This window comes from Diceros bicornis, chromosome 2 (assembly GCF_020826845.1).
Source record: "Diceros bicornis minor isolate mBicDic1 chromosome 2, mDicBic1.mat.cur, whole genome shotgun sequence".
Classification (NCBI taxonomy): domain Eukaryota; kingdom Metazoa; phylum Chordata; class Mammalia; order Perissodactyla; family Rhinocerotidae; genus Diceros; species Diceros bicornis.
Window position 1 is genome coordinate 34925098 of NC_080741.1, and position 26200 is coordinate 34951297.

At 37.7% G+C, this 26200-nt stretch overlaps 1 protein-coding gene and 1 non-coding gene across 2 annotated transcripts in view; both read right to left on the reverse strand.

Annotated features, from left to right (window-relative positions):
- Window positions 1-26200, reverse strand: part of GADL1 (glutamate decarboxylase like 1) — a 154265-nt gene that overhangs the window by 38250 nt on the left and 89815 nt on the right. Inside the window, exons 13-14 of the mRNA XM_058567403.1 lie at window positions 20168-20219; window positions 11019-11108 (exon numbers count right to left, since the gene is read on the reverse strand). Coding sequence (XP_058423386.1) covers window positions 11019-11108; window positions 20168-20219 — 142 coding nt within the window. The remainder of the gene's footprint in view (window positions 1-11018; window positions 11109-20167; window positions 20220-26200) is intronic.
- LOC131421595 (U6 spliceosomal RNA) lies at window positions 13737-13840 on the reverse strand. Its single transcript, XR_009223911.1, has one exon. It is a non-coding gene; the product is annotated as a U6 spliceosomal RNA (small nuclear RNA).

Sequence of the window (26200 nt, forward strand, 5' to 3'; positions counted from 1 at the left end):
TAAAGACAGGAGCAGGTGGCTCAGTTGGCTAGAGTGCAGGAGACGTGAAGAGGATTAACAGGACATAAAGCAAGAAGGTTGAGTTCAATCGCATCACTGCAGTCCCTGAAGGATTATGGACTCCTTCCTTTGGGACAAAGGGAAGCATGGAGGAGTAGCATGATCAGGGTGGTATTTTAGAAGGTTTATTATTGTTAGAGTGTGTAAGGTAACTTGGAGGGGGACAAACAAAAAGGCATGAAGAAGACATTTGAGGCTCATGTAGTCCTTCAAACATGAGGTAATAGGATTAATAATAATGAAAACTAATGTTTAATGAACATTTACTCTGTGCCAGACACTACATGGATTATGCCATTCGATTCCTATTAAAACCCTATAAGGTAGGTACTTTTTGTTATTTTCATGTTATTGATGAAAAAAAGGAGGCAGAGAAGTTTAAGTAATTTGTCTGTGGTTACACAGCCAATGAGCAACACAGGTACTAACTCCAGCTCCAGTGATATAAACTCCAATAAAAATCCTAACAAGATGTCGTTTTCATTAAAAGTTCTGAAATACATATGAAAAAATTTAAAATATAATATTAAAGAATGTTGTTTTAAAAAAGAACCAGAAGAGGAGAGTTTTAACAGCTTTGAGAACCCATTATAAAGCAATACCATTTAAAACCCTTTGTTCCTGGCACAAAAACAGAAACACAGATCAATAGAACAGATTGGAAAATCCAGAAATAGAATAAAGTGTTTTTTTAAAATGTAACGCATGATAACACAAGCTTCCCATAATAAAAAGTGTTAGGAAGAATTATTCAATAAATCAAATTGGAATAACTGGATAATAATTTGGGAAAAGATCAGATTAGATCCATATATTACACTGTATGCAAAAGTAACCTCCACATGGATTAAGGAGTTAAATACAAAAAATTGAATGACAGAAAAACCAGCAGGAGATGGAATAGAATATTTATCAGATTTGTGAAAGAACAGTAACTTCAGCTTTGAAGCAGTAGAATAAATCATGAAGGAAAAGACTGACAGATTTGAATACATAAAAAATTTAAAACTTCTGTACAATGAAAAAAACAGCAAGACTAAAATAAAAAGGACATTATACTGAGGGCAATATTTGCATTCCATGTGACAGAGAGCTTTAAAACACAAACTATATATATATCCTCATCCAAATGTATAAGGAAAACATAAGACCTCAAAATATAAATATGTAAAATATGAAAAAAAACAATGAATACACAGAGAAAGACAATCAGTAAAGAAAAAAACAGAGAATTGTTCAGCCCACCAACAATTAATACAATAAAGTAAAGCAGACTTGAGATAGGGTTTTTCACTTTTCTAAATAACATTTCCCCCCAAACTGGCAACATCCAACGTTGCCACAGGTGGAGTGAAAGCTGCGTACTCATTCCTCACTGGTGGCAGTGTAAGTGGATACAACCTTCTTAAACATCAGTATTGCAATATAGACCCAGAGTCAGGCTCAGAACCACATTGATTTTCATAATGAGCAATTACATACTAAGCACACTACCCTATAGAAATAAGAAAAGTAAGGGGGATGTGAGCAGGAAGATGTTCAGCCATTTTTGTTTACAGTGGTGAAATATTGGAAACAATATGAACACCCGAAATTATGAGAATGGTTTTATAAACCATGATCCAGACTATTAACTGTTTAATATGAAAAACATATTAAGTTTTTCTTTTCAGAAGTTTAGTTCAAAGGGAGAGAAAAAGAGACAAAACTAGCTTGAGGGGAAGCAATATTAAGAGAAAATCATGAAATTATTTCCTTTAAGGTTGTCAGAGCCTGGCAGATGTGTTTATCAATTGAGGGGAGCAATATATTAGAGAGAGGAAAAAAAAGAATGAAAATGTGAGAAAGAGAGACAGAGATAAAAGGGGAGAAGAGGTTGGGAGGGACTGGAAGGAGAGGGAGAAAGTGGTGAGGCTGTGGGCAGGATGAAGTTCCAGGCAGGACACTCAAAAGGAAATGCAGAAGAGACCGCTGTGGAGAAGAGGAACAGGCCTTCCTCTGGAGTATAGACGAAGAAAGAGAAAGAAACACACTTGAAGTGAAGACAAGGAACAATTTGAGCCTTTGAGAATTTCTTACTCAGGTGAGCCTTCCTTAGTCTGGTGGAATCTGGTAGCCCTGACACCAGTGATGATATAATTCTGCGACCTTTTATGACAGCATTTATTCAGTCAGCATTTACTGTGTCACTTTCCAGCTAGGAAAAGAAAAATGAGCAAAAGTGCCACCAGGGGGCAGGTTTGGTACTGGCAAAGGGACTTCAAAGATAACACGCAAAAAAAAAAAGTCTTTTCTTTCAGCACAGGGTCCATTCTTTGTTTTGCAACAATAAATATTGCATCAAGTCCAGAGCAGTTTCCTTAATGGTTGTGTTGTGGGTACGAATTTTGCTCCATAAACTCAGGTGTGCAAGAAATGTCACAGTACTTGAGACTCTTTAAATAAAATTAAATCCAACCTCAAACAGCCTGGCTAGGTTAAAAGTCAATCTCAGCCATTATTATGGCTCCCATAGCCCCAAAGGGCCCTGCAGAGGTTATGGAGGGCTTAGCCAGTGCTAACGTTTAGGTCATTGGTCCAATACATGAAATGCTATGGTCTGAACCAACATGATCCCTTGATATGCTCTGTCTATGCTGTGTCCTCACCTGTTAGGAATGGGCAGACATTCCAACATCTGGAACACACACATATACACACACGCACACATGCACACACACCCCAAGACACTTCCTTAAGGCACTCAAGAAGGGAAGCTGGGAGGCATCCCTGTCTGTGGAATTCTTGTCTCCAGCACCTATTTTTCAGTTCCTCTCTCCCCCGTACCTGCCTCTCTGCCTCCAAACCACTTGCTTTCTTCTACCACCTCATCACTGGACAGCTGATGTTTTCAGAAAATCTAGGAAGACAGATGTCTTGAAGGCTACACAAGCCTCAAGAGAGGCATGGAGCCCAGAGGCCCTGTCTAGTTCTCGCGGCGGGGAAAGGAGAAAACACAAGAACAGAATACACCCCTATATCCTAAGTGTGCTGCCGCATTTGCCACAGGATTACAGTTCCTAAAACCCCCTGTTTGCAAGTCTGACAGCATGTGACAGTGAGTTTTCTCTTTCTGGTAGACGACACAGAACTCCGACATCCCTCAAAGTTGATGGTGTGCTGGGGACCGACCATCAGATGAGCTGCCTTGGAGGAATAAAGACAAAGAAGGGACACACCCTTATCTCAAAGAGCTTTCAGTGACGCATGCACAGAAACAGGTAATAGAGGACTGATGAACTTAAGAGCTGCAAGCTACAAGCCTGAAGGTCAGATTCCACTGATGTATGCATGTTATAAATTTTTAAACCATTTGCCAACATTTAAAACATTAAAAGTAAAGGACCATTCACATAAGTACCTGTACATCTAACATCCCTTAAAAAACAAGACCTGGCAACCCGGACCTGCATTCCCGCATGGCAGTCATCATTAGGAGCTGTGTCAAGGCTGCTCCCTTTACTGGGGCCAGTGCTCTCCAGTTCACCACAGTCCCCACCACTCCCTGTTAATTATGCCCAGTCTACTGCCCTCATTTATGCTACTTGTCTAGCTTCTATAGGTATTTGAGTTTGTAACGCTTGAACGGGTAAACTACATAAAATTATACTCAGGACACAGTGGTAAGTGTTCCATAAAGATTAATTAAATTTGCCTTTCCTCAATGCTCACTCTGATATATTTGGAAATTCGAAGTAATGTCAGATGGGCCTTAAGATTTGAGCAGAGACTAAAGAAACGGGCAGATTCAAGTGACCAACTTGGTTCATATGAGAATGTTATAGACAACACGAGCTGTGCTCCCGGCGTATAGCAAAATATACTCATGCATGTGTACTGAATGGCAAATTCAAGGGACACGAAGATATTTGTGAAATGCAGCTTTAACTCTCTTTAGCCTCATTTTCCATCACTGCTAACCCGGGTGCCCAGTGGATCAGCCAGTCACAAATGAACAAGTGTTTACTGGTGTGCGTGGGCTGCGGGACGCCACACGCATGGAAATTCCTCTTTAAGAACCTGACCTCAGGTCCGTGAGCTCAGCCTCAGCCTGCAGAGACACCCAGCTTCATTTTGCTCAATTTTAATTTTCAACAGATAAGCCAAGCTCAGAACTTCTTTCACAGTACATTAGAAAAGCCCAACAGAAACAACAGAGGGGAGCCTGTTAAACTTAGGAGAGAAAAATAAAGGAAAGAAAAAATGATTTTTTAACGAGGACATCTGTACTTGTCTGCTTTCCTGGGAAGTTCAAGTTACTTTCCATGACAATTCCTCTCAATGAGTCTGAAAATAATGTTTAAAGACCAAAAAGCAATAGAAGTAAATAAGTAAATACATAAACTAATGGCAACAACAATTTAAAATATTTATTCTATGTGTTGAAAGGTGCTGTTAAATACAGTGGAAAACCCATTGTGAACTTCCCCATTGTCTTTGCATATCCAACAAAAATGTTGTTGGAAACTTTCGCTGGTTGAAATTTTATAAATCCACTAGAATATTGTTCTTTAGAAAGATTATGACTAAACAACTGGGGAAGAGAGATGAGCATAAAAACCATAAAACATTCAGAGTTTCCATGTCCTTCAGCAGAAGGGACTTCCCCAGCTGATTTCTGAAGAAGGCCATACTTACATGGGACATACATAAGTGGCTCCTTGACCCTTAATTGCAGACTAACACAAGAACAAAACTGATTACAATTAGTGGAATGTCTGACATATTGTACATAATAACATCCCTATCTGAAAGAACACTTAAAGAAAAAACATTTTTATCTCAGGTCTTAATAATTTGCAAAAGAGAACACAGTATCTACAAGACATAGGAAATTCATTAGTCAAGCATTTTTGAAAATCTACATCCCAGCCACTATCATAACAAGGGGGGGCTCTCAAGTCACATTCAGAAATAGTTTATTTAAAACGGCATTTATACGTTAAAGTTTCCTTAAATATAAATTGTAAATAAAGTGCAGCTTTAAAACGAGGGAAATCCACTAGGCAACATGATTTTCAAAAAATATATTACAAATTCTATATCACAGGGTTAGAAAAGTACCTCATCTTTGAAGATATAAAAAAATTCTATTGCATCTTTAAAGAAATGAGTGTTTTTAGCTCACAATCCAGAAATGAGTGATTTGACATACCAATATCACAGACGGCGATTGAAAGAAAATTAGAATCAGAATCCTCAAAAATATACAGAAGCTCTCAAAACGTGTATGAACCCTTACACACATGTGTGAACACACACATAGGACATAAATGGAGCACAGGAAGGGGCCCCATAGCCCTGCCCGCAGTCCCCCGAAGTGGCCTATTTAGTTATATTCTATATGAGGCTTCCACAGAGCCCACCACCCTACTAGATTATACAGTCTCATCTTCAAGTGCTGTTAATCAGAAGCCTGCCAGGGAGAATACTAAATTCCCTCTAAAGATATCTGGAATATCATATCAAGTTATGTCACCAAATAAGCAATAAAACAACAAACCCATCAAGTAGGTTCTAAAAGATTTATTCCTCTCCTACTGTTGAGGAGAAAGGAGCCTATTATAAATGACTAATATTACTCACAAATCTGTAGCTCAGCAAATAGAAAAAAAGTTGAAGTGACCATGCCTGAGTACAAAAAGACAACTTGTTAATTACTTTCAAGAATGTAAATTTTGGTGGCATAATGTAGATTTATGAAACGTTGACAAAAGAAGAAATCTTCTGCATCAGAACACTGAGTAACGACGAGACAAAGCAAACTAATGGAATTATCAGTTACATTCTCTGGATCTTTCACTTCCCGGTTTACCTCCGCAGTCTGTCCCCAACTCCCTTGCCCTCTCTATCTGATCACTGGGATGAGGCTTCAGGAGAAACAACCACACATAAACTTATTGGGGCAGTCACGTTAGAGAGCAAAGAATAACCCTACCATGATGCTGGAAGCTTCAGGGAGCCCCAAGAGGCCTGTGGAAGATCTCATAGTAAATCACCAGCGGCAATGCCTCCGAACTTAAAATCAGTGCGAGAATGTGGGTATTTAGTAAGGAGAGAGAAAGACAGCAATGGGAAGTAAGACAAATTATATAGCACTACGTCTGGGAGCAAAGCATGTGAGAAAACAGTTTGCGAACTAATTGATTGAATATAGTATAATCATGATCTCCAAACAAGACAATCCCCTGTGGTATAAGAAGAAAAGATTAGAACATTTCTTAATAATTAAAATTAAAATGCATCCTTAAGGAAACTTACTTTGTATATTTTTTGAATGTACATACTATATTTAAAAAGTAACACGTAGATATTTTAAAAACAATAAACACATATTGGGGTGAATGCTCAATTATTTTTTTCAATTTTTTTTAACTGTTGGGAGATTGTGGTCAAAACCTGGATAGCCTTTGTCTAGATAAGCATTCAAGGAAGCCTATGGCTTCATTAAGTCAATTACTTGATACTTTGGTTTATTATTATAGTTATTATTATTTTCACAAAAGCAATATACATTAATTGTGGAAAATTAAGAAATTGCAGAGGAATACAACAGAAAGGAAAAATCACCTATAACTCTATCTTTAAAATATTTTGGTGCCTACCGTCTGCCCCTTATCTAACCACATATATAATATTTTATATGTATATAAATATCTATATAAACATAATTTTTCAAACTGGTATCCTACCATAGTGGCTGTTTTATAACTCTTTTTTCCAATTAATAAATTATGAATATGTTATTTTGGAACAGAATTTTAATTGTCTATACACTAGAAATTTGCACATAAATTATGTACTAAAATTTAGCCAATTCTCTATAGTTGAATATTTAGGGTCTTTTAAATTTCTTGCTCTTTAATACCTGAGGATGGGACATGGAGGCCTTCAGATGCCGAGCAGAATGGACTAGATTTTATCCTGTGGACCCCTCATTCTCAAGGAATGGTACTACACCTCTAGGGAATATTTTGGGAATTTGTGCAGGTGGTTTTGGCTTTCACAATGTTTGAGGGTTGCTATTGGTGTTTAGTGGGGGGACCAGAGAAGCTAGACGCTCCGGAATGTGAAGAGTAGTGCTGAGCAATGAAGAACTGTCTCTCGTCTTACACAACTTTCAAATGTCCTACTGGAAATGCATGAGATGAGAAGCTAATTAGAATTATTCAAGCCCAGAACCTAACTCTGTTTTACATATAAATGCAAAGTATTCTGTGCCCATTTTTAATAAACACTAAGTTTTCTACTATCATGTAAATCAAGGGAAAAATGTTTTCTTCGATGCTTTACCGAGAGTTGTGCACCATTTTTGAAAATTATATCACTAACACCACACCGTTGCTGTCATTTGCATCAGCAACATCACCTACTTATGACAATCTACATCTGTATATGGCTTACATTCACTGTGGTTCTAAGAGTATGTGAGAGAATCTTATCCCTTCCTCATGTCTGCTAATACTGTCATGCCCAAGCACTTATGTAATGAAATACGTATCTTTATTATAAAGATTATTTCTCCTTCATATTACATGTAAGGCCTCCTATTGCCTTTTACAAAATTATGTGTAAGTAGGTCATATTTTCTATTGGTTTTATTTTAGGAGACTAAAGGGAACATTAACAATATTTATTATAAACAGTGGTCATTGGGTCTATAGGGTTGAAAACTGATACTCTAAAGGATAGGAAGCCATTCAGAGGCTTCCAGCAAGAGAGTGACACAATAAAGCAGAGCTAGAGGTATGAAGGTAAAGAGAGTACAGAAAATAAACAGAAAAAGGAGATGGCAGGAGGTGAAGAGACCAGAAAAGAGGCAAGCAGAATCTGGGTGGGGAACTAATGAAGACCTAGAATACCACAGTGCCTGAAAGAATCAGAAAGAAGAGCATTTTATGGAGGCCATCTTAAAAAGAGAAGTCGCTGGAATTCAGTGATTGAGTATAGTGCCACAGAGTGACTGTCACAGTGTTATTAGACTGCAGAGTGACTGTGCTTTCAAATAGTCTCACATGTGCACACATATTTGCAAGCACACACATATGCATGCACACACTTACACACTCTGAAACTCTAGATTCATTACCAAATAATCCCTCTCTCCTCCTGCTGCCAAAGGGAAAACTTATCACACCACTGATTCTGAAATCTGACAGCTCAAGCTGACACTAGTCTGAACTGGAGGGGAAAAGCCTTATTCAGTTTATTTATTTGTCTGCGATTCTCCATCTAAGATAAACCCCGAAATAAATTTCAAGTGTCCTTTAAGTACACTTCAGGTTATAAATCACATACTTGCATTCTCATACTACAGTAAGCATAAAACTATGTAGATCAACAATAGATATCTGTGCCTCCCTTCCTTGCCAAATTCACGCACACACACTCACACAAAGAGAGAGAATAAAAGAAAACTAAGAATCTGAGAACCCGTGACAATTTGTCAGCAGCATACATGTTTACTAATCAGAAGCAACCGTAACAATTAAAATAGTACGATATTAGTCTGGGCAAGGGAAGCATGGTTCTAAACGGCAGAAAAGCATTTCCAAAATTAAGGGATAGAGATTCATGGATATTAACCACAAGAGAATCAATGCTGGCAAATATTGGGAATAGAAGAAAATGTCTCTATTCATATTTAATTTCCAGTTAACATTAAAAGTGTATTATAGGCTGAATTATGTGATTTTATCTTATATATCCATCCTCACTTTTGAATTTTCTGAGAATAAATAATGTAAATATTTCTTTAAACAAAGAGTGAGTCAAAAATGTTCCCAGACATAATGGGACTACTTAGTTATCCTGGTCCGTGTCTGTGCAGCAGTACTGAGTCCGTTTAAAACACAAATATCACCTTCCTTGTTGCTTTCCTTAACAATCGATAAGTGAGAAAAATGGCAACCGTATCTCTCTCAACTCTAAGCAGTTATTCCCCCATTCCACCAAAATATGTCAGTTACATCCCATCAAAGTGGAAAATGTCCCTAGAAACCTCACCATTAAATTCTCACTTTGTCCAGTTCTTGTTTCTTTTTATGGGTTACTTACCATCTGAAATGTATTCTTGAGCACTTTCCTATTTGCATTGAGTGACAAAAATGCAAGACAAATTCCAAGACTACGGTAATTGCCTGAAGTGGGCAATGAAGGGCTTGTCTAGGCAAAGGCACAGATAACACCATCCATCTCTCCCCATCTCTGCTGTCTGATTGCAGGTTTGACAAGAGGCAGAATATTTATATATTGGATATGTATTACGTTCCAGTGCAGGAGGCTTAATGAGTCATGAATAAACAGAAAATGACCTGAGGCTAAAAGGAGATGCTGCAGGTGAGGTTATAGGTGGCTATGGCTTAAAGGTGATGGTCTTTTCTCTTCATCCTAATTAGGCACAAATTCCAAGCTCATGGAAGACAAGGACCCCATGACCTTCCCCTCTGCCTGTTGTTCTCATCTCATCTCCTACCACTGCCCCTTTGCACCCCTGTGATCTTTGAATCACACCCTCTTCTCTTAAGCCTCTGGGTCATCATGCTGTATGATTCTTCCTGGAATCCACTTCTTTACAATTGTCCCCTGACTGGCATCTACTTATTGTTAAGACTCAGCTCTAGTGTCACACATTGGGCAGATATCCTTTCTCTCTGCTGTCACTGCAAACTGGGTTTATCTCCAACCAGGCACCTACTAGTTACCTTGTGATTATTTCTTTACTCAGTTGTCTCCACAAATATGAGCTTCTTAAGGATAGGGGCCAAGTCTTTTTGGTGTTTGTATCTCTAGTGCACAGCATAGCGAGCACTCAGTCAATGTTTGTTGCTTGCCTGACTGGGAAGATTTTCCTTTTCTTCTAAAGGGCAAGTAGAAGGGCTATCACTTATAAAAGCCGTTAAAGCTATCATTGATTTTCTCATTGAGGGTAGGGAGGGGTTTGCAAGTCAGAGATTTACTAACATGGGTCGCGGAGCTAGCCGTGCTTGAGGAGGGAGATGCAAGGGATGGAGGATACCTGACTTTGATGGTACCAACCCGTTGTAAACTCTCACTCTACATGTCACAGCCACAGAATCCCCAAGGGAACTCCCACTGGCTCACTTGAGTATACATTATGTCCACGCAGCAGGGGAGGGGGATCAAGCGGTACTGACTCATAAGACTTCACAGTTCTTGGAAATATGAGTTAGAGGTGGGATTTTAATTGGCAGGGCCACGCAAGGAGAGGTGCAGGTGAAACACAAGAAGTCCCTAGAGCCTGGGGCTTCTCCTCCACCAGCTATGTGTGAAGACACTTTCAAGCACATTTTGTTTGATGATCAGTTGAAACCCATTGCTGGCAACTCTTTTCTTTTTTATCACATAAGCCCCTTGGATATAAGATGCCAGGTCTTTGTTGGTGGAAAGAACAGAAGGTCTCACACTCACAAAGGCACCCGATTTAGACTTTTTACATTATCTCCAAGTGAGGTGATGCACACAGTCACAGACGTGCACTAGTGGAGTTGAAAGAAGCCGTTCATTACACAACTTTACGCTTGTGTCCCATTACCAGATCCCACTTTCTGAAGTGCACTGTGAATATCATGTTGATAACATGTGTGTATATCATGTTGATAACATGTGTGAATATCATGTTGATAACAGTGTGTATCATGTTGATAACAAATCAGAACTTCCAATAATTCTATAACTATCTTAAAAGCAGCACAATTATTTTGAATTTGTGTGTCAAGTATGCTAATTTGTTAAATGTAAACAACGTTTATCATGTCATCAGTTTTTAATATACTAGGAGCTACATCTCTAGATCTTCAAGAGGTTCTTGCAAGCACAGAATTATTTATAGGATCAATAAACAATGGGCATTGAATCTATTTCATCAAAAGGAAAAGTTCAATTTACTTCTTACTTACCAAATTAAGTTTTGCCCAGAACTCAGGTCCTTCCTCCATCTCTCTGAGGCTTGGTGGAATGTACCAAAAGCAAATATTGGCATATTCAGGCTGAGGATTAAGAAAATTTGAAAGTAGTTTTTAACCTAAGGTTAATCTTAGAATGCAATTAAACTCTTAGCTAGTTTCTTTAAGAGTTATCATGTGTGTATCATGTTGATAACAAATCAGAATCAGACAGAGTAGATATCCATTCTGCCTTACTTCTGATAACAGCCTCTTGGGAAACTTTCTTCTCAGTTGGGTGAACCTAGAGGTGCTCTTCCCTCCAGGTAAGGGATGAGCACAAGATCAGGAGTAAACATAGTAAAGTTTGAAGCTGACTCAACCCAGCTCTGAGCATCAGCACCTGACACACATATGCCCAGAGAGGCCCTGGTTCCCTCCTCTTCAACCCTGACCCTTTTAGGTTGTTTCTTACACCACCATATCCTTCCAATAATTCCTTCTCTACTTAAGGTAGCCAAAGTTGGCTTCTATTACCTGCAACACCTGACAAATGCAAAACCCCTGATTACCTGTGAGCTGATAACATATGACCTACTAGGGCTTCACTAACCAGCCCTCTGTGACCTTAGTCAATACTGCTTGGGGAAAAAAAAAAAAAGCATCAATCCTGACTCCTGGCTCTCAAGTATCAGTTCAGTCTCAAGTATTAGAAAATATGCGAATTAGCTAAGGGGCTTGCTCCAAGTGTAGATTCTCAGTCCCTGGGCATCGAATGCCCAGAGTCCATCATAGAAAAGGCTGAAGTACTGGCATTTTAAGAAGCTTCTCAGGTGATTCTGAAGTGAATAGTGCATGGTCTATGTTTGAGAAAGTCTGATCTAAAGTGGCCATAGCCCAGTCCTCTTTCCCAGTAATCTGCTTTTCTATCAGACACGATATGGTTAAATATGGGATAACATTCCAGAACAGGCTTTAGTCTAGCCATTGTCACACAGACAAAATCTCCACCGCACCTTTCATCCTCAGTGGACAAAAACATAAGGGATGCCAAAGGCAATCACAGGACTTGTATTCAATGACAAGGTGATTGGACACATTATATGGGGGTCTTATATTTATATATTATATATTATTATTATTATTACATATTATATTATAGTATTATACATATATTATATATTCATATGTTTTATATTATATATATTTATTTATATATTTATATCATATGCATTTATATCATTTATATTATATTATGTGTATATTGGATACACAGAATTGTATTCAGGAAAGATTATGGGTCATGCCCACCCACTCAGCGCCTTCCTCATTTGATTCTTAGCACTGACAGTATTTGAAATGACGCCCATTTTTCCACCACAAACACAGTTTGTAGGTAATAACCAATGTTATAATAGTTCTCAATAACCATCAGTTATGCTCCAGTGTCAGTATAAAGTTTCAAAGTATTTCAGAAAGAGGAAATAGCTATCATTTCATACCTTAAAGTCAAGACTGGTACTATATAGAGTTCTGATTTTAGTGGATTTTAAATCACAAGTGAATGCCCAGAAACATTTTCAGCACAACAAGATAAGTTCTTGATCTGATCATCCTTTTACCTTTGAAATTTTTAACATGCTTATTGGACTTGACAAAAAAAAAAGAGCTACAAATCTTCAAAATATAGAGTAATTCAAAATGGAGTACTATGTAATTCAACCCAATTTCCACAAACATTTATCATGAGACTACAATAGTCTTTACAAATTTACACAATTTATATTTGGATTTCTGATTTATAATTGATTTGGTTTCTCTAAGGTAGAATGTACTAGCTTTCAAGATTTTTGATCATTTGATGTGAATAAATCTTTTCAAATATAGTAACTATAGTTGATTAGAAAGTAATAGAAAATACAGTTATTATCTGTCACTACATTCTAGGAATTCGTGTCTTTACATCAACAAAGATTTTTTTTCCAGATGCCATTTATGTCAGTTATGAATTTATTGCCTCTCAGCTCCACATCCACCCTTTTCTTGTGTCCTGTAATAAGGGAGGTAGACTATAAATATTTCTCCTTGCCGTCTGGTCCAATCTGAGAATTTATCAGCAGAGGGTGCTGGAGGGACACTGAGAAGGAAGAGCTATCTCTTCTTGGTTCCGATGTGCTCACCTCATGGGTCTCCTGCAAGTATGTGTGGTTCATTTCAGCAGCCTTGGTGACCAGCAGTAAGTGGCCCTCCAACAGCTTTCCTAGCACCACCCCCTCTGGTGGCTTCACAGCCGACTGGCAGCAGGGGGCTCCCATAAAAGGCTTTTCCTGGCACTTTCTCCTCTGGTGGTTTCATAAGGGAGTGTTACCACTGCGGCACATGGCCTTGGATGGCTTCTCTGACAGCCCTGTGGGTAGCTAGAGTGAGTTCCAAGGTATGGCACTGCCCTGAAAATGGCTTCCTCCAGCACTCCAGAAGGTGGATTTCTAGAGAATCCCACTAGAGTGACACCTCATGAACTTCTCTGCCATCCAGTGCGCCACACTGTGCTCTCTCCAATCAAGTCTTGATCTCAGCCTGGGAGTGGGTGGCTTCTTGCTTGGATGCTCTTTCTTAGTTCTAGGAGTAGTGGCTGTTCTATCTGCTATTCCTGTATTTTTTAGAGCTCTCTTTCTCTCCAAGAGGCTATCCCTCTGACTCCAATCCCCTGTTAATTCTTCTTTTTTTTTTTTTTTAAATATGGAATGCTTCACAAATTTGCATGTCATCCTTGCAAAGGGGCCATCCTAATCTCTACAAGGTTCCAATTTTAGTATATGTGCTGCCAAAGCAAGCACAATAATTCCTTATATTGTACTTTCCCACTTCAAATTACTGTGCAGTTTTGTCTTCTTATTGGACCCTCACTAATACATCATTAAATTAGTTATTCTTTTTCATTTATATGGCAACATTATGAATCATTTTGCAATAGTTTTTATCTGCTACCAGATGTACTCTAGATTTTATGTTAGGACCTAGATCCTTTGAATCACCTTTTAAAATTGCTTCCTTTAGTCAGTTTCTGTTTAGATATTTTAGAAGTGACATATCTGTGATTCCTTTTGCCCCAACAGTCTCCTTTAGAGTGGTGTGACTTCAGTGCTATGACATCTGAAAACTGTGAAGCCCTTTTGACACCTCATTTCATTGGAAGAAATTTGATACCCCATTTGGTGAAATACCTTTACTGTAGTCATTTCCAAAATTATTAGGAGTTGGAAAAAACATCCTTTTGAATGTTCACAAGGAACGTATTTAAGTTTTTCTGTTTCTTTGCCTCCGTAGCGTGTATTTTATATAGTGACTTTCTTCAAGAGGCTTCACAACAGTAATGAGTATTTTTAGAGTGGAATCATTCACATGCCACTTAAATCCCTACATATATGAAAGCCTGCCTCTTGGGTGTCTTAGGAACACATTTAGTCTATGCTCTCTAACACCATAAAATTGAGAAGATGTAAAAAGGAATTCAGGGGCCAGCCCCATGGCAAAGCATTTAAGTTCGCGTGTCCCGCTTCTACAGCCCAGGGTTTCCCGGTTCAGATCCTAGGCGCGGACCTACTCACCGTTCATCAAGCCATGCTGAGGTGGCGTCCTATATAGAGGAACTAGAAGGACCTACAACTAGGATATGCAAGTATATACTGGGGCTTGAGAGAGAAAAAAGGAAAAAAAAAAAAAAGAAGATTGGCAACAGATGTTAGCTCAGGATCAATCTTCCTCAATAAAAAAAGGAATCCAAGTATCTAGACCAGAAAGATGATAGTGAAGGGCACAAAAAACCTGTAGCAGTAAAAGCATTGTCATAATCTTTACAAATTCATGGAGAAGTAGAGAAGTGTCAGTAAAGAAAAGATGGATGCATTCTTTCCTGATTTTCAAAGAGAAAAAAATAGATATATTCCAAGAAATAAAGCAGGTGATTGGATGTCAACTCTAGCAAGGATTATTGAGCAAACAATAGGAGACCCCTTGGGGAAAAATGTCAGTCACCAACATGTAGCTCGCATTCTCTAACACTGAGTCAAGTCAGAAGAAATTCATCTCCTTTGCTTACAATGTCATTAGATCACAATAATAGTAATAAAAAACAAAGATAGCACTATGTATGCATTTGAATAAGTATAGATGTAGAATCTAGCACATAGATTGAAACAATCAATCACGCAAATATAGAATGGAGAGGGGGGCATGGTGGATATTAATTGACTTCAATCTCATAAATTTTAAATATTTGACTAAACTGCTGAAAAAATTTTCAAAGGCAGCACTGAGTGGCACAGAAAGAATGGATTTTGGAGTCCCATGGACATGGTTTGAATCTCAAGGTCACCAGGTCTTCGCCCGAACAAGTGTCAAACTCTCTGAGCTTCAGCTCCCTAATCTATAAAATGGAGATCACATTGTCTGCCCCACAGAGTTGGTTTGATGAGTAAAGAGATTATTTCCACTATTTACTACCATTTCTGGCATACAGCAAGCAGTCTATTAGTGTACTAACTATTATTTAGGATTATATTGGCAGAAAAAGATGTCCTTCTCAAGCGGATGAATAGCCCCTTAAAATCTGTACTAGGTGAGACACACATTATGTTAATATCTGTGAGCCATATTTGAAGAGGAACATTAAAAATTTATAGCATGTCCAAAGAAGGGCAACTGAAATGTTCAATTTAATAAGCAGAAATTTTCTATGTTCTAGATATTGGAAGAGGCATTGGGATGAGAAAAATGACCTACACTATATGCTTATCTCTAGGAACTCAGAGCCTAGTAATAAGACGTAGATACAGGCAATTAAACTGAAATGGAATGAGCATTACAAAAGAAGAAATTTCTCATAATCCAAGAAACATTCCTGGCAAAAGGAACAGGGCACACATAGAAGCCAGTGTATTCAGGGGCATGGCAAGTACTTGGAATGAATAGAGGATAAGGTATACTGAAGAGAGGTTAAGCCGGAAATAGAGATGGGAGTCATTTCATGGAGGGCTTCCTCATCTGCCATGCTTAGGAATTTGGGCTTGATCTTAGAGGCAATGTGGAGTCATTAGAGTATTTCAATCTAGGCAACGGATTTCATTTTAAAAGTCCACAGTGGGGCTGCAGCGTGGAGATGGGCTAGAGGAATCTAAGACTAGAAGTAGAAGATGAGTTAGGAGACAGCGCCAACCTGATGAGTGATGAGGGCCCAAACTAAGGCAGAGTCTTCAGGAGTGGAAAAGAGTAAGCACCCAAGATATATTTATGGCAAGGGGAAGAGAGATATGAAGACAACATCAAAGATTTTTGTTTGGATGGATCACAGTTCTAAGGACCAAAAGAAGAATATAGAATTTTGGTAAAGAAAATGGTTACACCTCAGCTTTAGAAATGTTGAATTTGAGGTGCCTGTGGGCTCTAATTGAAAATTCCACAACATACCTATATATGAAGGGCTAAAGTTTAGGAGACAAGTCAAGGATGGAGACATTATTGAGGCTATTGACAACAAAGCTCTAGATATGGATAAAACATTTCAGGGAAAGCATGTAGACACAATGAAGGGCCAAAGACAAAAGAGTGAAGAAGAACATTTAACGGGGTACTCAGGTGAAGAGACCTTCACATAGAGACTGAGAAGAAAATGCCATGTGAAAAGGATAAAACTGGGAGAGAATTCAAAGAAACCAAGAAAGGAGAGAATTTCAAGAGGGATGGAGTGGATAATGGTGTAAAATGCTGCAGAAGTCTAATAAGACGAAGACTAAATAATGTACACTGGATTTAGCAATTAGAAGGTTGTTGTGATCTACTAAAACTCTATAAAAAGATAATTATAAATTGGATTGTGCTTGATAGATATTAATAGTAGGATTCAATAAGTATTTGAATATGAATAATTAGAGCTCCCTGGAAGAGAAACGAACTGTGAATTCTCTGACAGAGGAAGTGTTCAGGCAGAGGTTGACCTCCTGTTACAGGTACTGTTAAGAGAGGTTTCCTGCATTGAGCAGGCAGTTGACTAGATGTCCTTGAAGATCCTTTATAACTCAGAAAGCCTATGAAAACTAAATAACTTTTCCTAATGTAGAACTCAGCAAGAGAAAAACAAAAGTTGAATAATTATGACTCTCCCAAGAGATCAAAATAAAATATGTGAACGATAGTATAAGAATGAATATACCTCGAGGAAAACATCTATTAGATCTTAGATCCAACACAGAAAAATAGAGATGAATTTCAGGGGCCTATGAATAATGCAGAATTCATTTGAAATGATAACTTTCAATCATCTTCAAGAAGATATGCATTATTTTTGCTCTTTTTAGGAAAAGATATTCAAGCACTGGATACTCTGTTTTGTTGTGTTCATTTACTGTTTTCATTGTTCCACTTAACACTCTCACAGCTATCTGCTAAACGGGGGAAAAAAAATATATATATATAATGATAGACTTTGATTTTTCCTAAACTGAAAGACTGGCAGTTTCACAGACCTGGGTTCCAATCGAATCTTTGTATCTCTTAAGTATGCATTAAGGTTATATTTAGTCGATCCAAAGAAAGCATTTGTCAACAAAAAGAGGCTAATCAGCTTGACACTTATATATGAAATTCAAGGTCTAAATTTACTTTATTTCTCCGAACAGAATACAGAGAAAAGAAGCAAATGCAGATCACATACAAAAATCCTTATAAGTAGGAATTCTAGAGTACCATTGAGGAAACCACCTTCACTGCTTCGGGCCATCTGGCTCCCATAGATAGAATATGCAGGGCAGAAGGCTGCCTAATAATTAAAACCCACTTTAACTTTCATTACAAGGATATGAATGTTTGCAATTCCCTAGTGATGATGACAAGAGGTTCCTCCCTCAGTTTTTAAGCTTTTAGGAACAATATATAAATAACTTTTTAAATCAGTTCATGTTTTTTCTCATCACTTTTTCTCTCATCTCTATCAAAAGATTGTGCAGTTCTGGGTGTGTAGCACTTTCCATAAGCACCATAGCTCCCATAGCCAGAGAAATAAAAAAGGCAATTCAAATTTGAGAAAATAAAGCAGTAATTCAACCTCAAGAAAATAAAAAAGGTGATTCAAACTCAAACTCAATCCAATCATAGAGCTGTTGTTTCACCCCTACATGCTCAGATAAGCCTCTCTAGAAAATACAGACATTTTCTTATATAGTCATAATGCCATTATCATGCCTAACAAGATTACCTATAGTTCCTGCCAGTTCATATTAGAAATTCCCTGACTGTTTTAAAATTTACTTTTTAAAATTGGCTTGTTCAAACTAAGATTCCAACAGGTCCATATGTTGCATTTGGTTGTTATGCCTCTTAGGTCTCTTGGAACCCTAAAGTGATCATCACTACTCTCTCCTTTATTTTTTTTCATGCCACTGACCTGTTGAAAAAACTAGGTCAGCTGTCCCGTAGAATGTTCCACATTCTAAATTTGTCTTCACGCTTCATTGTAGTGTTACCAGAAAGTCATTTAAATATGGATTCTTCTGCTATCTTTGCAAGTTCCTTTATATCCCTAGTTTTCAGGAACTTTGGATTCTCAGAACCTTTGAATCTGATGCCTCCTTTGTAGATAGAGGTGGAAGCCATGGTCAGGATTCTCTGAAGCAGTGTTTCCCAAAGTTGTCTGGGGACCATCAACATATCGCACCTGAACTACGGTGACAGTCTCCCAGTTTGTCTCCTTTATTCTTTTCTTGTCCTCCTTTTACCACCACCTCCCATTCCTCTCTTCTTTTGCCATCCAGCATGGTCTTTTAAAATGGACGTCAGACTCCTCTCTGCTTAAAACTTCTCCAATGATTACACTTGGAGTAAAAGCCAAAGGTCTTACCATGACCCACATGACTCCACCTGATTTGGTCTCTGCTGGCCTCTCCAACGGGATCACCTTACGCCCTGCCCCCTGCTTAATACACCGTTTTTTGGCTCCTCAAACACGTAGAACTCTTCTCAGCATTAAGCCTTGGCACTTATTTATTGATTCTACCTAGAGGGTCTTTCCCTCAAACATCTGCACGGCATGCTGTCTACCGTCATTCAGGTCTCAGCTAAAGATAACCTCAGAGGGCCCTACCCAGGCTACTCAGACCAAACAAGCCAACCCCCACCCACACCCCCGTTTCAGCATTTCACTCGATTTATTTCCACTCTAATACTGACCACATCTGTAACTGTCTAATGATTTATTTGTATACTAGATTATCTCTCATGAATCTGTTTTATTGTTTTCATAAGAATTCTCACTACCTGATGTTTCCTATGTATTAATTTGTTTGTTTATTGCCTGTAACTTTCCAATTGAATGTAAGCACCAGAGAGCAGGGAACTTCCCTGTCTTGTATTTCCAAGTGTCTAGAACTGTACCTGGTACATAGCAATTACTCAATAAATCTTGCTGAATAAATGAATAGCAAAAAATAGCCAGATTGCTCATATACAGGCTAGGTTCCTAGGTTGCAATCTCTAGATAATTTTTACATTAGGTTAAAAACTGCTACAAAGTATATGCTATAAGAAGATCTAAGACAATCTCACACTTTATATTTCTTAAAAATTGGAATTAAATAATATTCTTCATATTTTCTAACCATATATTTTAGGAAGAAAAACAGTATTCTCTATCTTTTTAGCCACCTTATTTCTTATATATACCAAATATCCAACAACAAAATGGCTTATTTTCCCATTTCTCCAAAGCTAATATGCTCTCATTATTTTATAAAAAGAGAAAACTGGATGCATTATTGTACATTCACTTAATTGATTTTTCACATGCAGGCACCACTATAGCACAGTTGACTATTTGCAGTACAATCATTATGCAATTTACATATCAAGATAGAGGTCATAATTTATTCAGCATTATCCTTGGTAATTATTATTGAGCACTTTAATTTTCAATACTTAAAGGCAAGTGTGTTCTCTGAATCCAACAAACGAAAAATACTCACTAACAGAGTAAATTAACATAATGGACTCTATGAATTAAGCTAATGACTTGTTTCTAAGTCTGCAACACAAAAACCAATGAAATAGATTAGAAAATTACCACCTTCATCACTGTTGACTGACAAAATCACAAGCACAATTTCGTAATCACTTACTTCCAACAGCAACTTGAATCCTTCTCTTTTCTTCATTTCTTCTACTAGGTACCTAAAAATGAAAGCCACAAAAATTATTTATAATCTGCAATCTAAAAATTCCATGAACATGACTGACATATGACGAAACTGCTACTTCGGATGCAGAGACAAGGCTTAGAAATAAGAGGCTTAGAAATAAGTAAGGGTACAGGTTTAGGTATAAGTGTGGATTTAGACAAATACTCCTGAACCTACTGCAATCCCCTGACACCCGAGTAAAAAAATACATCTTTTTGATCAGATGATGTCTATCTTACATGTTAGCATCAGACTTGAACCTCAGTGTGAAAAGCCACATAATGTAGATTGGATATACATCTCTGACCATGTGGGTTTCACATTGGTATTCTAGATGGGGCTTTAGTGCTGCTTGTAAATTCATTTAAGATCAAGGAAGCTCAACATCATCTTTTCCAAGGCCAGGACAGAGGGAAAGAGGACTGATTATTGGTATCAGGTTAAAAGTAAGTGGGCTGTAGCCACTGATAGAATGTCTATGAAGTCATCTTGAATGTCAGGGAAAAGAGAACTATCACACTTTGAGCAAGGGGCACAGATACAGGAGATATGAAATATGATTGAGAAAATACTAAAATGATGTTGAGAATGTAGAGCAAATTAACACTGACACCTCTCCTCTGGGCTTGGCATTTGTATAAACAGAGACGCCTTCTGAAATGGTTGGCCTTGAAAACTAGTAATTTGGTTATGGGCCTTGAAAGGTTCATGACACTTGACCTAGTATTTCAAATTTGGGGGTCAAATGTAAGGAAATGATCAGAGGCACTGACAAAAATGTACTTGCCAGGGTATTTATTGTGATTTTATATGTAATAGCACAAAAAAGAAGGAAAGAAACATCGCACCCAGCAATGAGGACTGGCTTTGAAAATTATGGTCCAGTCATATGGAATTATGGTACCACCATATAGAATATGATCATTTCACTAAATTACATATATTCAATTAATATTTAAGGGCAACAAAAAATTTCTCCCTTTGGGCCTCGATTCCCTTACCTGTAAAACTGGAATACAGAATCTACTTTTCCAATCTCAAAAGGTCGTTGTAAAAAAATTAAATAAAATCCTACACACACAAAAAATTATAAAGTATAGAAACTGTGGAAATGGGGGTTATTACCATTATGTCATTTCCTAAAGGCCATTCTAGAATGTGGACATGGAATATACCAGTTTACAAGACTCAATTCTTTTTTCTCAAACTTATTTATATAGCTTTTCACATAAGGTTAAATATTGGTGTTATCTATAGATTACATCATCTTTGAATTATACAAAATCTTATAAAATTCTATCAGTACTAACTAGATAACATAGATCCTCTATTTTGAGCAATAATGTTGTGACCAGACACACACATATACACACACACAGAGACTCACAAAGTATTTGATGTTTTACATACTCCTTTCCCTGGATATTTTTTCAGATGTTATATAGCTGTAAAGTTTTTGAACCTTTAACACACTGCCTAATTTTTGGAAAAAGCAATTACAATGGTTAATAAATATCAGAAAATATGCTCGAGATCACTGGTAATCAAAAAAGTGCAAATTAAAATAATACTCAGCCATGTTGCCCACTTGGTACTAGAAGCAAATTTCAAAGAGAAACAACACCTAGTGCTAGTGAGAATGTGATAGAAAGCTGCTACAAACCTTTTAAAATTAATAATACTCATATCTTCTGATCCAGTAAACCACTTTTGAGATGCTGGTCTACCAGGAAAAAATCATCAGAATAACTAGAAACAAGATTAATATCCAGAAACTGGCAAATGGTAAAATAAAATGTATTATAGCAACACAACGTAATATGATGCAGCTATTAAAAAGAATAAATTATATCTACTTCGATTAAACTACAGGGATGCTCATGATGTATTAGTAAGAGATAAAAGCAAGATACTGAGAAATGTGGATAATATGATTCCATTTTTTAAGAAATTGTAAAAAAGAAAGCAAAAGGAATCCCTACCCACAATCATATATGATCACAAAGTAAGGTATGGAAGAATACCTAATAAATTGTTAATGTTTACCTGAGGAAGGGAAAACAGATACAATGGGGGAGGTTGAGATTATTAACTCTTTTTTTGTATCTCTTTGCAAAGTTTAATAGGTGTGGTTACTTTTGTAATTTTTGAAAGGAACTTAAAAAAAAAAAAGTAAAGCACAAACAAAATAGATACATACAATCTCTACCTGTACGAGGAAAGCTCTGTGAACCATACCTTTCCTCACTTTCTCAGGCACAAACGCATAGGCAATTTGTTAACTCTAATATTGATGCCATGATTTCATCCCGAGGAGGCCTATGCTCGTCCTGGATACCCTGAGGCTATGGAAAAGCTCTGCATCTGCAGAAATCCTGGGAATGACTCTAGAATATTCTAGTTGTGCAGCTAATCAACTTTGTGACTCTAGGCAAATTCCTTAGCTTCCCTTAGCCTGCCTCAGTTTCTTCACGCATGAAATAGAGATGTGGAACTAGATTGGTAAAATCCTTCCCTAACAGATTATGACTGCATGAAATTTAGACACTACCCTATGGTCTCAATTTAAAATATTTCTGTCAAACTGGACAAAGTTGCTCTGGGGAGACAGTCATCCTAAAACAGAGCTGAATCATTTCAGTTCAAACTCTGTTTTTTGCTAACCATGTGGACCTGGGCTTTGTGTCAGGGCCAATGTCCCCACTGCAGTCACTCTCAGAGCCCAATAAGCCCAGCATAACACTCCAACTGAGTTGAGGGTAGAGGTGATTTGGGTGAAGAATTGCTATTACAACAGTAATAAAAGGCTCACACCAGAGTTCCCAAACTGTGCTCCATGATATACCATGTTACCAGATTTCCCACATAAAAGGGTTCCATGTCAAACAAATTTGAGCAATGCTCAGGATGTCAATTAGATTTTTTTTTGTCTACAATTAGAAGTATTCGTGGCTTAATTCATAAGGACGTTTACTGAACTGATTGGATGGTTCAATAATGTAATCAGGAACCAGGCATCTTCTATTATTTCAGCCTGCCATGCTCAGAGTGTTAGAGAATTCTCTCATGTTCACAAGATGGCTGCCACAGCTTCGTACATCACATCGTTTACAACAATGTCCAATGGAGAAAGAGAAGGGTCTGGAGCAAAAGCATTTTCTCTTCATTTCTCTCTACTAAGGTAGGAATGTTTTTCCCAGAAGCTTCCACAGAATTCTTCCTGTATCTTATTGACTGAAATGGAGTCATATATCCACCCCTAAACTAATTGTTGGCAAAGAGGATTGCTTAGACCAATGTTCCCAGTGGAATATTGCTACCTAAACAAAATCAAGGTTCTGTTGGCAAGGAAAAAGGGAGAACGGTTGTGAGGTGAACTATCAACTGTGTTTGCGTACAGGTTAAAGCCAAATTTAAAATGTTTCTGTATTACAGGCCTTCTCAGAGCCTTTACTATGCCAATGAACACTCTGAATCTCCAAGAAAGGAATAATATAGCAGTTAGCATTTCCCAAACATGTTTGACCACAGAAACATTTTTTGGAAGACCATCTATTAAGATCTTCTAGAAGTCTATTATCCCACAGAGCAAAGTTTCAAAAACGCTAGTTCAGAAGTGCCTCTTCTGTAGGATACTCTACCCTCTTCTTAAGTAAATACTTAAATGAAATGAGTTTTTGTGAAAGAATCCAAGTAAGGTTTGAGTCACATAGGGTTGATTTATTCCCCACAACTTTTCTTTTCAAAATATTGAAAAAGCCTAAAGTTAAAATACACTTAAAAAAAACTATTCTTATCTGATGCAAGTCAGAAAAAAGAAGTACATTGGGTTTTTGGACATAATGAAGGAACCATAAACCACTTCTACCAAAAGCTATCCAGGTAAATAGGTTCAAAAAGCAACAAGAGTTTCATAAAACTCATCACTATCCTTCCCACTAAGCTTAGCAAAAAGAGAGAAGAGAAAGAAAAAAATACACATTAGAAAGAGTTTTCACCAATCCTACTGGGTAAAAAACTCATTATATTAAGATTCTGGCTTGATTTTGAAGCATACATTAATGATAATCTTGCTCTAAAACACTTCCCCTTGCTTTGCTTACAAGCATGCCTCCAAATTAGAGAGCTTTGGTCTCCAAACAGTTATATGAGTTCATTTAGTATTTTTGCATTTCACGGGTCCTTGGGCAGGACATTCTTTCCTTTCTGGAAATAGTCTTTCCAGTCCCTTTCTCAATTCACCACCCACTTAGAGTCTCCCTGGAACACTCTTGACCAAAGTTCTCTCCCAGTCTCATCTCTTCATTTGAAATTGCTTCTGATGCACGGAGCCTCCCAGAACTCCTGAGAGTGTTTTCCATCTGCTTTCTGTATGCTCTGCATATAATAAAACATATTGGATGGCTTGTGTGATTCATCCCAGACATCTACATGCTAGATTCTACTGCAACTGTGATTTTTCAAAAAATTACCAATATAAAGGAAAAATGAAAACGTTGGCTCTTCCATAGTCTTCTAGACTCTCTCCCTCTCGTCACCTAGAGAAATATACCAGCACGAAAGTATCATTGTGTAACTGCTCACCTTTTCCATACTGATAACAATAAATCCCTCAGTATCCATGCAAGGTGGTGAAATGAATTCCATCTGAGAGATTATAGAGATTGTGCATCAGGGGAATAGATAAATGACACACTGGACACCTAACAAAGTAGCAGAATGAGAGTTCCTGAGCTGTTTGTTGTTGTTGAAAAGACTTATGCACATGACTCTTCTACGCTCACTTTAAAAATTGTCCGTTAGTGAATATCCATTTAACCTGAGTGCCATAACAAAGGTGTAGAAGGTCCCCTCAGCAACAGGTAGCCTTGCTATTGGTATTGTAAAATGTTTTTGTTTTTCTTAGGCAGATATCACCTTCCTTGTGCTAGAGGTGGTGGTTTTAAACCTCAGCCCTCTGAGTTTCAGTTATGCTTAACAATCATATGTTGCCTTATGTTCCCAATGTCCCAATTGGTTTTTAAATAACTGAAAGAAAAAGCAAGTTTTTAGTCATTAATATTTCTTGAGAGAAATGTTCTCTCATCAATTGAAATGACAAGGGTCAAGTGGAAATTATGAAAAGCCTTAGAAGTCTTCTAGGCACTAAATTTTTCCTTCTTGCTGGATTTCTGACAACTCCTCAAACAGGAGTCACTGTGCTCTTTAAAATGTCTGCTGTTGCTTTCCCAGGGGAAGAGAGAGCAAGCTATGCGATCAGGGTGATGGCAATCCATTGGTCCATCAAAATCTGGTCCTTAATATCTTAAAGTCAGTGTACAAATTTCAAAACTAAGTTCCATTTAGATTCAGGAACATGGAAACATTGTTTCCATGGAATCAGTGCAATTTTTACTGCCACATGTCAGGGGAAAAGACTTGCACAGCCTTTCCAGTATATAAGAGACCTCCCCTAGGGCCTAGGGAAATGGATATCTCAGCTACATCAGGCTGCTGATGATAGATATACACCCCAAATAGTAACACACTCATCAGTGCAGCTTTACTTTGCTAGAGTTGTTATCCACTGAAGGAAATTATAGTTCTTGGAAACAAAACAATGTTACTCTGACTTAGACATTATGCCAGGGAGGGCCTTCTGACCGTGGATGAGAATCATTTTTATTAAATGCAAGAGGCCTCGGGTCTGTAGGCTTATGAGAAATGGTATTTTAACTCTAACCAGTCATAGTTTGAACTAATTATGCCAACTCACATAAACAATGGTGTTCTAAAAGCTAGTTTGTACTGGCTAGTGAAAGCCAATTGTTAAATATTCAGGAATTTTGCAAACCATAACTGTTGGTAGGTTGCAGTTTTCCATGGTGAAAATATTTACACCATGGAAATTGGCAAACATTACACATTGGGGCTTTTTTTTTTTGCCTCCTGAGAGCCAGTTTACCACTATACCACCACACATAGACTCTGACA